Source organism: Onychomys torridus, chromosome 1, assembly GCF_903995425.1.
Source record: "Onychomys torridus chromosome 1, mOncTor1.1, whole genome shotgun sequence".
NCBI lineage: Eukaryota > Metazoa > Chordata > Mammalia > Rodentia > Cricetidae > Onychomys > Onychomys torridus.
Window position 1 is genome coordinate 24,163,609 of NC_050443.1, and position 14,338 is coordinate 24,177,946.

At 39.9% G+C, this 14,338-nt stretch overlaps 1 protein-coding gene across 1 annotated transcript in view; it reads left to right on the forward strand.

Moving 5' to 3' along the window:
- Positions 1 to 2,000: 2,000 nt before the first annotated feature.
- Positions 2,001 to 14,338, forward strand: part of Uri1 (URI1 prefoldin like chaperone) — a 58,781-nt gene continuing 46,443 nt past the window's right edge. The window contains exon 1 of the mRNA XM_036191943.1: positions 2,001 to 2,430. Within this exon, the coding sequence (XP_036047836.1) occupies positions 2,320 to 2,430 (111 nt within the window). The 5' untranslated portion in view covers positions 2,001 to 2,319. The remainder of the gene's footprint in view (positions 2,431 to 14,338) is intronic.

Genomic DNA, 14,338 nt, shown 5'->3' on the forward strand with positions numbered 1-14,338 from the left:
CATGACAAAAACAGCTTAAGGAAGGGAGCATTGTGATGGTTCACCATTTGTAATGTAAGTGGTAAACTGTCATGTGCTGTTTGCACTTGTTGAGAGCTGACTCTGCTAGCAAGACAGACTCCCCTTACCTCAGATTCAACCAGGTTTATCTCACTTGTCCTAGAAGGCACTTTCCTGGGGCAGGCTGGTCTCATGCTTCTGTGACAGAGAGAAAGGAGAACACACAGCTATATTTATTTCTAACTATTATTACTATTATTTATTCTGTGATATAAAATGCCTGTGGTGGGAATGAGAAGTGGGAGGCTTGTCAGTGGAGAGAATCCTCTGCTCTGGCTGGAAATACCCCAAACTGAACTCCAGCCTGACTGACAGACCCAGCATGGCTTCCTCATGTTATCTGTCTGCTGTTTGCTACTTATTTTATTTTTGCTTGCTCTCCCCGTCTGGTTACTCTAATTAGTTCTGCTGGATGTTGTAAGGGCCTGATTTGGTATTTTGTTATCTATCTGCCTTTTGCTATTTGTTCTTTTGCTTTTGCTTGATACATTTTTAATAAACTCACTCAAAAAGTAAAGCTGTCATAGATCATTTTCTGTATAGAACATTATTTCAGAAGGTTCAGTCAGTTACAGCAGAGAGGCATGGTCTATCTGTCTCAGTTTACTTCATAGCTGAACAAGATGCAGAGTGACAGGAAGTGGCCAGGGATGATATACCCACGAAGACTCACCCCCTTTGACCCACTTCTTCCACTTAGGTTCTACATCCTAACTTTTCAACAGTCTTCCCAATTAGTTCTACCAGTTGGGTATCAAGTACTGAAACACATGGGGTCAGCTAATATTCAAAGCATACCACCAGAGAAGGAGCAACTGAGGTGCCTGAGGATGGAGGGATGCTGGTGATGGCAGGAGGCAAGAAGAGTGTTTGGATTCTGACTGTGTTTCAGAAGTGGCTGCGTCTGCAGGGGGAAGAAAGTCAGGAATTTACATTCACCATGTTCCCCAAGTTGCCCCTGCCTTTTCTTCTTTGATGCAAATGAAAAAAGGGTTGATGTGGACTTGGGAGCTGGGACAGAAGGGGGAGATAGGGCAAACAGATCCACAGAGGGCCTGTTCTTGTACACATAAGGCTGAATGAAAAGTAATGGGCCTACAGTCAGGGCTTGGAGTAGAGTTAGGATACTGCCAGTTCTACTCAGTGAGGAAGACTAGAAGACTACCATAAACAGACGCCGGCCGCACAAAGGGCTGGAGGAGGAAGTGGGTCCAAGAGATTTATTTATTCATTTTTCAGACAGGGTTCCACTATATAGCTCTGGAACTTGCTATGTGGACCAGATTGCCTTCAAACACACAGATATTCACCTGCCTCTGCTTCCGGAGTGCTGGGGATTAAAGGCATGTGCTGCCACATGCAACCTACTAGTTTTAAAATAGTAAGTGGAACAGGGATAGGTATTTAGCTCAGTTAGTAGAGTGCTTGTCTAGCAAGCCCAAAGCATTGGGTTCGGTCTCCACAACTAAACAACAAAAACCAGAACCATAAAGTAAGTGGGATAGAGCAGCAGCTACCCTTGAAAAATGTGTTAAACGGTGCATACGTAGTAACATACTAATGTTAATATAGCAGCTTAATATATATAAGGAAAAATTGTAATGTGTGCAGTAATTAATACATATGCAAAATACAGTTGTATATTGTACATTGTAGCTCATTAAAACACATTAGCTCATTAAAAAGGCATGGGAAAGAGTTGAATTCGATAAAATTAAATGAGCTTATGAAACAGCCTCAGTGCACGAATTAAGTTCCTACCACCACAAGCAGCGCTGAGCGTGTGGGGACTGGCAGTCCCGCCGCCGCCTTCTCTCATCCTAAGCATGTTCCCAGGGATGTTCTGCCTCCGCCCCGCCTCGCGGCTCCGTCCTCACCGTAACCACGCCCCAGGGCGGAGCCTGAGAGATTCCCGGCGTGCTGCGCGGGCGGGGCGAGGGGCGGGGCGTGCACAGAGGCGCGGAGGAGGCGCGGCTGCTGCAAGACGCTTGGCTGGGCCCAGCTGCGTGAGAAGAGCGTGGCGCTCTTGGTGTAGGGCCTGCTGCTCCGAGGCGGCGGCGGCAGCGGCGGCATGCGCGTGTGAAATGAGGCCTCGGGTAGCCCGGACGCGAGCAGCGGCGAAGGCCAACGCGGCCTCTTCAGAGCGCGGCGCGCGGTGCATGAGGGCAAGTGCGCGGGTGCTGGGCAGTCGCCGGACACACCGCCTCCATAAACACTTGTTTAGGACTTGTTCGCCTCGCTGAGGCCGCGGCACCAGGCATGGAACCCCCGCCCAAGCCGGAGCCAGAGCCCCAGTCCCTTTCAGAGGCCTCGGCCGCCGCGCTGCTGCGCGCCTCAGAGGTGGCGCGGCTCCGCGAGGAGCAGGAAAAGGTAACAGGCCGCGCTAGGTTTCCGCTGTCGCTAGCTTCCGCCTGCGCCCGCTACTGAGGCAGCCTCTAAGGTGGCCAGCGCTCCGTGTGCGGCATCTCCCACGCGCTAGCTGTGCAGCCTCGGGCCTGCGGGGAACCAGGGGAGAAACTTTTGACACGTGCATTTGTTGTCTTTTGTCTAGAGCCCTTTGACCTTCAGCAGAGGGATGCGGGGCATACAGAGGATGCAGGGGATAAGATAGTCTGTTGACCCGTAACTGAGAACAGGTGTTGGGACTAGATAGAGTTCCAGTGCTTGGGGACTTTGATTTTTGGTGGGGTGTTGTACTGTAAACAGACGTGGTCTTCCTTTTACACCTTAGCTAAAATGTACGCACGCACGTACGCACGCACTATTCTTACTTGATTGAGCATCCAAGTTTGACTACGTTGGTGATGATGCACTTCCTGTGCATTCCCAGCTTTGGGGTTTAGTAGTCGACAAGAGAGAGGCTTTTCTGTTAAATTTTAACCTCAAGCGTATGATAAACGAGGCTTTTTTTTTTTTTTTTTAAACTCCCAGAGGAGAGGAGAATGCTTTGCATCTCCAAATGGGATTTTTTTTTTTTTTTTTTGTAAGGAAGTGTGCTCGAGTTAAGAACTACGGCTTGATTGTTCAATGTGAATACTGTGGATTCTGTAGTTTTTTTAGGTTGATTACCTCTCCTGAAATGCCTTGAAGTCCTTTGAAAACCGACATTTAATTTGCTTAAAACGCCCCATGTGAGAGAGTATCATGTATTATTAAAGTTCAAAACCATCCGAATTTGAGAAGCTCCATTTTTTTCTTTATTCAAATATTTTTATTTATAAACCTTATTTATAATTTACTCCTTGAAAATTTTGTACATATATACAATCAATTCTATTTCCTTCCTCCAACTTACTCCCATTCCCTCCAACACGTCCCTCTTCCATTCCAACTTTCATGTTTTTCTTTCCTTCCCTTCCTCCCCCTCCTTCCTTCCTTCCTTTCCTTCCTTCCTTTCCTTCCTTCCTTCCTTCCTTTCTCTTTCTTTCTTTCTTTCTTTCTTTCTTTCTTTCTTTCTTTCTTTCTTTCTTTCTTTCTTTTTCTCTCTTTCTTCTTTCTTTTCTTTTTCTTTTTTTAAATAACCCAGTCCAGCTAGTGCTTCCCAAATGTGTATGGGTAGGACCATCCACTGGAGCATGGGCAACATGTCAGTGACCACAACCCCCAACTGCTCTCAGCTGCCAGTAGCTCCTCAGTTAGCTCCTCCCCCATCTAAGCTTGAATTTTTGCTGTGAAACCCAAACTTTTAATAAATAGACCTATTTAAAAAATGTCTACAGAATGTGATTATGCAGATATACTGAGGTTAACTACACGAAGGTTTTCCTATATCCCAAGAAATCTCTTGGCTTGGGAACCACCTGTTAACAAATTGTAGGAATCTTTCCTACTTCTGTTGGCTTCCTTTTCTTTTGTATTAACTTTCCACTTTTTCCTAATATACAATACAACTGTTGGGTTTTAAACTTGTAGTTCAAGGTGGAAGTTTAAATGTTAATCTGATTTAGTGCAATTTAAATTACAAGATAAGCATTTGCCTGCCTATTACTTTTGTATGGTTCTAGGTGAGCTATGTTATCAGCCTACTTTTTGATTTTTGAAACAAGGTCTCTTTAAGTTCCCCAGGTTGGCCTTGAACTCCAACTGTAGCCCAGTCTGGACTTAAAGCTGTGACCCTCTTAGACTCAGTCTCCCAAGTAGGTGGGGTTACATATCTGTGACATCAGACCTGACTTCGTCTTAACTTTTACAAAAGAGAAACAGATTTAAAAAAGGAAAATAGATGGAAAGAAGAAGAAGAAGAAGAAGAAGAAGAAGAAGAAGAAGAAGAAGAAGAACCAACAAAGCCCCAAATAAAGCCTTGCTGTTATTTTGATAAAACAATTTACCTTTCTTGTTGTGAAAATGTGGAGTGGACCAGGGTAGACGGTGTTGCCACTGCCTTTAGTTCATATGAAAAACGCTTTTGCCTTCATAGTGTAAAGTGTGAGTAATGCTGACCAGTATGTTTCCTCTCATGTGTCATCTTTAAAAAGGAGATTCTGGTTTTTATTCTGATGTTAATGTGAGTGAAATACGAAAGGTACTTTTGGGGTGTTCTGAACAGCTTGCTGTTGTGTATCATATTTGAGAAAATATCTGTGGCTGTTAAATCCAGTGGGAGACTGGATGTTCCAGTGGACATGAACCTTAATGCCATTGACAGTCCTATCTTGTGTTGATACTAATTTGGCATATAAAATAAATGTGCATATATGTTTTGGTTATGTAAAATGCCACCTTGTTCATAATAAAGCCCTTCAGTATTTACTTAACAGACTATTTACTTATAGAAAAATCTGCGTGTGTGGACAGGCGATTCCTAAGGCCTTAACAAAATACACTGGTTTGATAGCTGTGCTTTAATTAGAGATAGCACAGGAAAACTTTGATTGTAAATTGTGAATTATCAGTTTTGTGAAGGACTTTGTTTAGGTTTTAAAGCCAACTCAGTTTTAACAGTTCTGTTTCAGGTGTGAAAGTAGAAGCATGTATCATTCTGAGTGTAAAGGGAAAAATGTCATAGCTTTGTATGAGTGAATTTCTAGTATCCTTTATGTCAGTCAGATACACTTGAGCTCTTAGCCTTTCCCTGTGTGAGTTCCATGAGAGGAGATTAAACTTTAAACAAAATGATTTTTTTTCTTGCTTTGATGATGGCATCTATTTCACCTGGCTTTTAGCTGCAGAAAGTTCCCTGAGTTCCTTACATAGAAGCTTAGGGAGCAGTTCTCTGAACGTAGCTTGAGAAGGGCAGTGGATAATGCTTAATTGCCGTTGACCTTGTTTCTTTGAAATCCCACTAAGTGGACCAGGTTTTATCCTGTCCTCGTTTGATCCTGGTTGATACTGGAACACCGAATCAGAGAATGAAAAGTTGGCATCTTGAAGAAAAGGGTAACAGCATGAATGAGTCCCACCCCAGTGAGTGACAGCATGTGAGGTAAATGGACAGGGTTAGGGTCAAGTATATTAATATTCTTTTTCACTTTCATGTATGGAATCAGTGGTGAAAACACTGCCAGCCCCCCCCCCCCTTTTTTTTTTTTTGTTAAAAGTTGGCATTACTTGTTTTTTCTTTTAAGACAGTGAGCCATGCTGGCCTTGAACTAGGATGGCCATGAACTCCTCCCTAATCCTGTTGCCCCAGCCTCCCCAGATATGTGTCACTTGGGCTTTTGTTCCTCCTGTTCCACCTCTAGGGGCTGGGACTAAGAGTGTGTGCAACCAGGGAGTCTATTTTTTAAGTTAAAATGTTAGATTGGCATTCAAAGTCTTGATGGGTTTCATTATTGCCTCTTTGTCTTTCATTCCCCGCCATCCTTTATTGATCTGGTAGAAAGGCATGTAAGAAGAGTTTCTGTGGTTTTGTTTAGAATGGAAAAAAACCTGAAAGTCATCTGTTGGAGGATTAGTTAAGTAAATCATGATGCATATGTTGAACAGGCATGCAAACTGTAGAACAGTAGGTATGATGTGAGTCCTGTTTTGCTTAGGCACTTATATAAATATTCACTTTATATAAAAACTACCATAGAATGATAATGGTAGTATTTTACCTAAAAGTTTGTAAAAATTAGAAGATTTCAGTTTTTCAGTAAAGGTGTTGAAGTTTAATTTTTGTGCAAACAAGTTTGTTATAATATCCTTAATTGCTAACCAGTTTCTAAGCATGAAAAAAAAGTATTGGCTGGGTTTTGAATCCCAGTTACATATGTTTGTTTCTTACTCTAGTGGTTATTTAATTTATTGAAAATATTTCTCAGTTTCTTTGTTTTATTTTGCCTTTTCTCCTTAAAGATTTTGCTTAACCTGACAAAAGATAAAAGAGAGAAACTCAGATTATCTTTTGTTTTATTTTGTTTTTTGAGACAGGGTCTTAGTGTGTATCCCCGGCTAGTTTTGAACTTGTGGCAGTCCTCCTGCCTCAGCCTCTCCAGTGCTGGAATTCCAGGTATGCGCTACCACATCATGTTGATTAGTGTTGTGAGCCATTTGTAGAAAGATGTCTGCTCCATGGAGCTTATGCAGACTGATTCCCTTCTTCTCCAGTGTGTTGAAGTATTTCGGGCTCCTTTATGCTGCATCTCACTCCTACCCCGACACTGTCCCAGCATCAGTGACAATACCATGATGAGGTATTTCAGGCTACTCTGCACAGGTCTCTTGCATGAAAGTCATGCTAAATCTGCTTCTTTGGAATTGGCATTATGTTGAAATTTTGCTTTTTTGGTTAAGGTCGTATTTCTGGGATAGCTGTTTCATATTTCTAGGTAATACTATGTTTTACTAGTAGAGGTAGTGAGATTTTATTATCTGAAAGAACGGGTGCAGTGTGTCTTCATAGGTTCATTTTTCAGGACAGCGGTAAGATTGGGAAGATCAGTAGGGTAATTTCTTTACCACTGAGGGCTTGAAAGTAATTATCGCTTGGAATTTTGAACTAGCTAATACTCTCCTTATACTAGAAGCTTGGAGAATTAAATGCAGCAGTAGTAAATATTTTAATTTTAATCTTTTCTTAAAGCAGAACATCTGCTTTAGCTTAATGGAAGATTTTCATTTTTGTCTTGGTGAATTCCTGTTGGTTTAAGGAACTCTGTCAGCCAGGTAGTCCAGTAGTTGGAATCCAAGTCATAGGATTCTGTCACCTAGCACTGACAGTAAGTTAGTGAGCTCACAGTTTCAAATGAAGAGGTTACTCTAGTGAAGACATGCAGAAGGCACATTTACATGTCTGATGATAGTGATTGATAAGGATAAGCAGAAAAGTACAGGGAGGCAAGGACTGGTGGGGAATGTCCCTTAGATAAGCAACGTGTCAGGGTGTCCTGCAGTTTCGTTAGATCAAAAACCTCAGTATGTGGGCTTGAGCCTGTGTGGAAGACATTTTGGAGAAGAGTTTTATGTAGATGGGAGTGAGTCAGGCTGAGAGCACTGCCAGGTCTCTTCACTAAGGGTTTTGAGTTTTACTTTTGCAAGAGGAGAAGCCCCTGAAACACATTTGGGACTGATCTTCGTTTATTGTCATGCATGTGTGGAAAAAGGGAGGGTCAAACTCCCATTTCAGGGAGTCTGTTCTGTCTATGCCAAGCAATGGGCTGGATGTTTATGCAGTTCATGTTGGAATTCATGAGCCCTCTCAGTTTTCCAGTTGAATAATTTGGGCTGGTTGTAGTTTTTATCTAGACTTCTCATGGGGTATTTCTGTCTTTGGTTCTGCCTACATTGCTGTTTCCAGAAGTGGTTATACCAATTTATAGGCCTGCCAGCTGTGGTCCATGGTCCAGTTTCTCTACATTTTAATTACTTTAATACCTTAGGTGTTGTTCATCTCTTTCATAATCGCTACTCATTCTAGTGATTAGTGAGGTTGATTATCTTTTCAAGTGTTTTTGAGCGGTTTCGACTTTTAACTTCTTGAAAGGAAAATAGCCACTGGTTGCTTTTTCACTTTCTGTGGGGGATTATTGTCATAGTCTAGTTGATTCATAGTAACTGTTCATACATTTCTTTATTAATTTTTTTTCATTTATTTTACATACCGACCACAGTTCCCTTTCCCCTGTTCAGACATTTTTGACATGAGTGCATTTTCAGTTATGGATTATAAGTTTCTTGCTGGTCTGAGTCTTGAGTTAACATACTATAATCTTGCCCTTTGATGACATAGAATTCTTGATTTTATTTCCTTTGTGGTTAGTCTATGTTTGGGTTGTGCCCATGTAGGCAAACCCTTTACTACTTACTGAGTTATGTTCCAGTCCGTTTTTTTTTTTTTTTAAACGATGTATTTATTTATTATGTATACAGCACGTTTGATGGCAGGCCAGAAGAGGGCGCCAGATCTCATTACAGATGGCTGTGAGCCACCATGTGGTTGCTGGGAATTGAACTCAGGACCTCTGGAAGAGCAGTCAGTGCTCTTAACCTCTGAGTCATCTCTCCAGCCCTCCAGCTCTGTTTTTAAGACACTATTTCTTTTCATGTTCTGGACATAGCCTCTTACTATGTACTGCCTTGCATGTTGAGAGCATCAATCTATTCATTAGTGATTTGAGTACACTTAGGGATTGAAGCAGTCTCACTTCTGCATTTGGGTGTTTAGTTGCCACATCACCATTCACTGGGATGATTGTTTTTTCCACTTCCTTGTCATCTTGGTTATGACAGGTGATGGATGTGACTTCTTAAGTCTGTTCTGATGGCTTGTCTCTTCTTGTAGCCAGAATTATTCTCCTATAATCATTATGGCTTCCTAAGTTACCCCCCTCCCAAATTACTTATTATTACTCTGTATGTGTTCACATATGTATGTTTCGATGTATATTGAGATCAGCACCATTGTGGAGTTGGTTCTCTCCTATACTTGGGTTCCAGGATAAAACTCAGGTGGTCATGCTTTCCTGGTAAATGCCTGTAACCTGCTGAGCCATCTTGCTGGCCCTAGAAGTTCTCTTGACACCTGGTAGTATAAATGTAGTGGTAGTTACTCAGTATTGCTTTGCCTCATCCAGTCGTTAGGCTTTTTTGTTTGTTTTCCTGACTTTGGTACTGTTAGGATCTCTAGTGTAAGTTATATAGTAGGCTTCAGGAAAAACTATCTAGAATAACCATTAAAGACTGAACTGATGTTTTTGTGGGTATTTCTGCTTTTTGACCTGGTGGTGCTGGAGATAGAACCAATGTCTTGTGCTTGCTAGACATGTGTTTTACTATTGAGCTACATCCCTCAGGGATTTTTAATTTTCTATTTTGAGAGAAGGTTTTGCTAGGTAGCCCAGGCTGGTTTCAAACTTGCAATTTCCACCTCCTGTCTATGCCAAGTAGGTGGATTATAGACATGTACCAATATCCCCAATTTATATTTGCTTCTTTTTTTTTTTTTTTTTTTTTTCCGAGACAGGGTTTTTCTGTAGCTTTGGAGCCTGTCCTGGACTAGCTCTGTAGACCAGGCTGGCCTTGAACTCACAGAGATCCACCTGGCTCTGCCTCCCGAGTGCTGGGATTACAGATGTGTGCCACCACTGCCCGGGTTATCTTTGCTTCTTGTTAGATAAAGTAAATTTCATTATAACAGTTTTCTGAGAGCTTTAATGCTTTTTTTTTTCTGAATTGAAAAACTACAAGTAACTTATTAAAAAGAGTCTATTTGATAATTCTGATGTTGAAGTTTTCTCTTTGTTTCAAGATAGGATCTTCCAGTGTAACCCAGGCTGGCTTAGAACTCAAACACTTCCTGCGTCAGCCTTACCAGTATGTGTTTTAGGTATCTCAAACTTAGGTCTTCAAGTACTTTATCAACTGAGTCATCTCACTCTACGTAAGTTTTAGTGCATAAAACTTAAATTAGTGCAGTAGATATTTAAGAATTCTGTATATACCATTTTAGAAGAAAAGTGGCCAAGGTATCTGAATGTTACTATAGGAAGAAGTCTTTGGGTGACTGGGTCCCTCTTCCCTTCTCTTCTTAGGCCTATGCTGTTCTCTCAGTTGTTATTTCTCCACCTTCCTCATTCAAGACAGCCAACTTTTATTCAACATCCATTATCTCCAGATTTGTAGTTCTTCTTGTATTGTCATGGTCATTTCTAGTACTTAGTGGTACAAGATAAATCCTTGCAGATTCCCTGCTTTCAAACCCATTTCCTGTATCTTCAGGGGTTTTCCCTAGCTTTGGTGTTAAGAAGCTTAAAAACTTGTCAAAAAAAAAGTAGCAGAATTTAGAGATCTTCATTCCAACCACCTTATTTGTTGTGTATAGTTTTGCCATCTAAACCATTTATACTTCAGTGATACTCACTGATCTTTGATTCTTACCATTGTTTCTCAAACCCTTTGATCTCTGCACAGAGGCTGCAGCCAAAAGTATAGCTTCTCCATGCTACCTTCCTTCTCTAGCAATCTCCAGTTTACATTATCTTGTAAGATACATGTATTTTAGGTCTGTCATGCAGTTGAGATCATGTCTTTTGTACTAAGACCTTGGCTTATTTCTCTTGACACCTTCTCCAGGTTTGTGTTGGGTTAAAACTTAATCCCCTGGTCACTGAGTGGTATTCCATTGTGCATCCGTGGGTCATTTGGTTTGCCTTTCATCTGATGGACACTCAGGTTCTTTCTGCCTTTTGGCTGTCGTGAATTCTTACACAGTTATTCTGAACTGTTTAAGAGTCTGAGTCTTTGTTTTCAGTTCTTTAGCATTTGTACCTGGGAATAGAGTGGTTGAATTCTATAGTAGCAGGGACCACTGCACTGTTTTCCTAGGAGCTGCATGTCATGTCCCCATCAGCAGTATATGAAAATGCTAGTCTCTGCATGCCCTTGTCAACACTTCTTCCACCTTTTCAGTCTTTATTAAGCTTGAAGAGGAAACAGCTTATGATTGCTGTTTCTCTAATGACTAAGGATGCTGCCCAACTCTTCACATGCCTATTGGCCATTTATGTGTATACTTGGAGAAATTTCTATTCATATCCTATGCCCGTATTTTAATTGGTTTGTCATTTTGTTGTTGAGTTCCAAGAATTCTATATATCTGGATATTAAACTGTAATATATAATTTACGTATTTTTCCTGATTTCTTAGTGTATGTTTTTGATAATGTTCTTTAATGCACAGCAGTTTTAAATTTTCTTTCAAGTTTTTATTTACTTTGTATGTGTTTGTGCCATGGTATGTGCATGGAGGTCAGAGTATACCTTTGTAGAGTTTTCTTTCTGTGGGTTCTGAGGATTGAACTTGGGGTGCCAGGTTTGCTCATCAAGCAACAACTTTAGCCATTGAGCCACCTTGACAGCCTAAAATGTAGGATTTTCTCCATAGTTTCTTTAGCTCTTCCAGAATGAACTCTTTTGAGGTAGACTTTTGAATTGTGTTAAATTTATTAATGTTTACTTTTTAATCTCTCACTCTTGTTTTGTGAATATATAAAACATTTACATAGCTCAAAATCACAACCATATAAGAAATTTATTCCCATTGCTGCTCCTGTCTGCCCTTATAGATGACTATTTTTAATTTATTTCTGATTACCTCATTGTGTTTCCTCCTTTAAACTAGTGTAATTATATGCCCCTTCACCTCCATCCTGCCTCCTACACAAAAGGTAGCATAGTCCTTTTTGCTCTTGTTTATCTTATTAAATGAAATACCTAGAATTTTTCTAGTTCCGAGAGATACCTTAGCCTATTTTATAGTTGTCTAATACTCCACCATATACGTAATCATCATTTTTGTTACTGAACTTTAAAATTTAATATTCATGTTATTAATATTTATTGTACAAAGTTGTAAAATAACAGGCTTCACTGTGCCATTTTCCTTCTGTATATATTGTACTTTTCCTCTGACTCCTTTACTACCTTCTTGTGTGCTCCCTTTCCTCTTTCCCAATAGTCTCCCTTCTGCTTTCAAGTCTTCCTCTGACCCCAATCTGTAGTCTCTATATGAAAAAAAACCAAACAAAACAACAAAACAAAACAAAACAAAAACCATGTAAAATTTGTCTGACTTCGGCCTGTTTTGCCTAACATGATGGTACTGTATATTTCCTTGCAGACGACATGATTCTTTTCTTTATTAGTGCTGAATAGTGTCTTTTTTGAGACAGGGTCTGCCTGTGTGACTAAGGATGATTTTCAATCTCTGATTCTCCTCTTCACTTCTAGAGTGCTGGGATTGTAGGTTTGTGCCAGCATGCTTGGTTTCATGGTGTCTTGGGCATTGAACTCATTGCCTTGTGCATAGTGCAAGTGCTTTACCATCTGAGCTACATTCTTACCCCTGAATAGTATTTTTATGTCCCATTTTCTTTATTTAGTTATCTGTTGATGATCACACTGACTCCATGTCTTGGCTGTTGCAGCTAGTGCAGCAGTGAAGGCAGTGCACATAACTTTTTTATGCTGCCTTTGATTTCTTTGGCTACATACCCAGAAGTGGCATAGCTGGAACATGATGTCCGTGTGTGTGTGTGTGTGTGTGTGTGTGTGTGTGTGTGTGTGTGTGTGTGTGATCTCAATTATTCCTATGGTGGTTGCACTAATGTACATTCCCACTAACTATGCCTACCCCCTCAGCGTTTGCTCTCTTAAAAATTTTATTTATTCATTTATTTTTGTGTGTGTCTGCATGAGTTTATGTGCACCACATACATTCAGGTGTTCCTGGAGGCCAGAAGAAGTTGTTGGATCCCCTGGAACTGGAGTTATAGGCATTTGTGAGCTACTCAGTTTTGCTGTTGGGAACTGAATTGAGATCTCTGGAGGAACAGTAAATGCTCTTACCTGCAGAGCCATTTCTGGCCCCTATTGGTAGTATTTTTTTTCTTTTTGATTTTTTTTTTTTTCAAGACAGGGTTTCTCTGTGTAGCTTGGAGCCCAGTCCTGGAACTCTTCCTGGAACTCCTAGGCTGGCCTTGAGCTCACAGAGATCCGTCTGTCTCTGCCATTAAAGACACCACTGCCCAGCCCTGCTTATTGATAGGATTTATTACAAGTGTTTGGAAAAATTTGTTAATGGGATGGTCTAAGAATTTGTTAATGGAATGGTCTGGGCCTAGTATAGTTAGTTCCTAGAGATTGGAGATTTAAAAACATAGACAAATTTGTTTTTTAAAGGACTAGTCAAGTTTTCCATTTCTTATTGTGTCAGTTTAGGAAAGTGATTATATATATGTGTGTGTATAAATATAAAATTTGTATGTATTTACATATATATAATATATAATATCATACATATGATATTATTTCCTGTCTTTTTAAAACCAGTAGTTTGTTAGTGGTCTTTAAAAATTGCTGTTATTTATAATTTGATTTGTCTTCCTAGGAGTTTATCAGGCAATGAAATTGTCTCCAGGATCAACTTTTAGTTTTGTTGATTATTTTATTTTGTAAATATGCTTTCTCCATTAATTCCTGCTTTAAAATTTTCTTCCTTTAAGGTTTTCCCCCTTGTTTTTAAAGATCATTAACATTTACTTTTTTCTTAATGTATTTTGCATTTTATTTTATTTTTTTATTGCCTTAGGTAGCTCACATGTTTAATTTTACTGTGGTCAAAGAACATATAATTGAAAACTTGGAATTTGATTTCTTGTTTCATGGATATATGGTCTATTCTTGGTAAATACTTCATTTTTTTTTCTTTTTTGCAAATAAATTTAATTCCTTGGTTTCTGAGTTCAGCATCTCTTCTGCTAGCTCCAGTTGTTGAATGTTTTTTTCAAGTACTTTATGGCTTGTTCAAGTACTTTATGGCTTTCTTTTCTAGTACTCTGGGCTATCAAGAGATTTGTATCACCTTCTTTATGGTTATAAAGCTGTGATGTTCATTGTGTACAGTTTAGAATTGTCATAACTTCTGGTCAGTTGACTTTTTTTTTAAACCATTTTGAATTTTTATTTTACTATCTTTGAAGATGTTTTTGTCTTCAAATTGCCTTTATTCGATATTAGTATCCTTTCTGTTATCTGTCATTTTTAACTTCCGTATTTGTGTTTGAAGTATGTTTCTTATAAATAGCATGTAATTGTGGTTTTAGTTATCAGTTGACATCTTTTTCTTTTAGAGCAGTTATGTCTAAATACTATTGTAATTTATCACTTTTCTATTTGATTTTACTTTTTAAAATTTGTTGTAAAAAAGACATCACCCTGTCTTGAAGACCCCCCCCCCCCCCCCCAGACAGGGTTTCTCTGAGTAGCCTTGTGCCTTTCCTGGAACTCAACTCTGTAGCCCAAGTTGCCCTTGAACTCACAGAGATCCGCCTGCCTCTGCCTCCTAAGTGTTGGGATT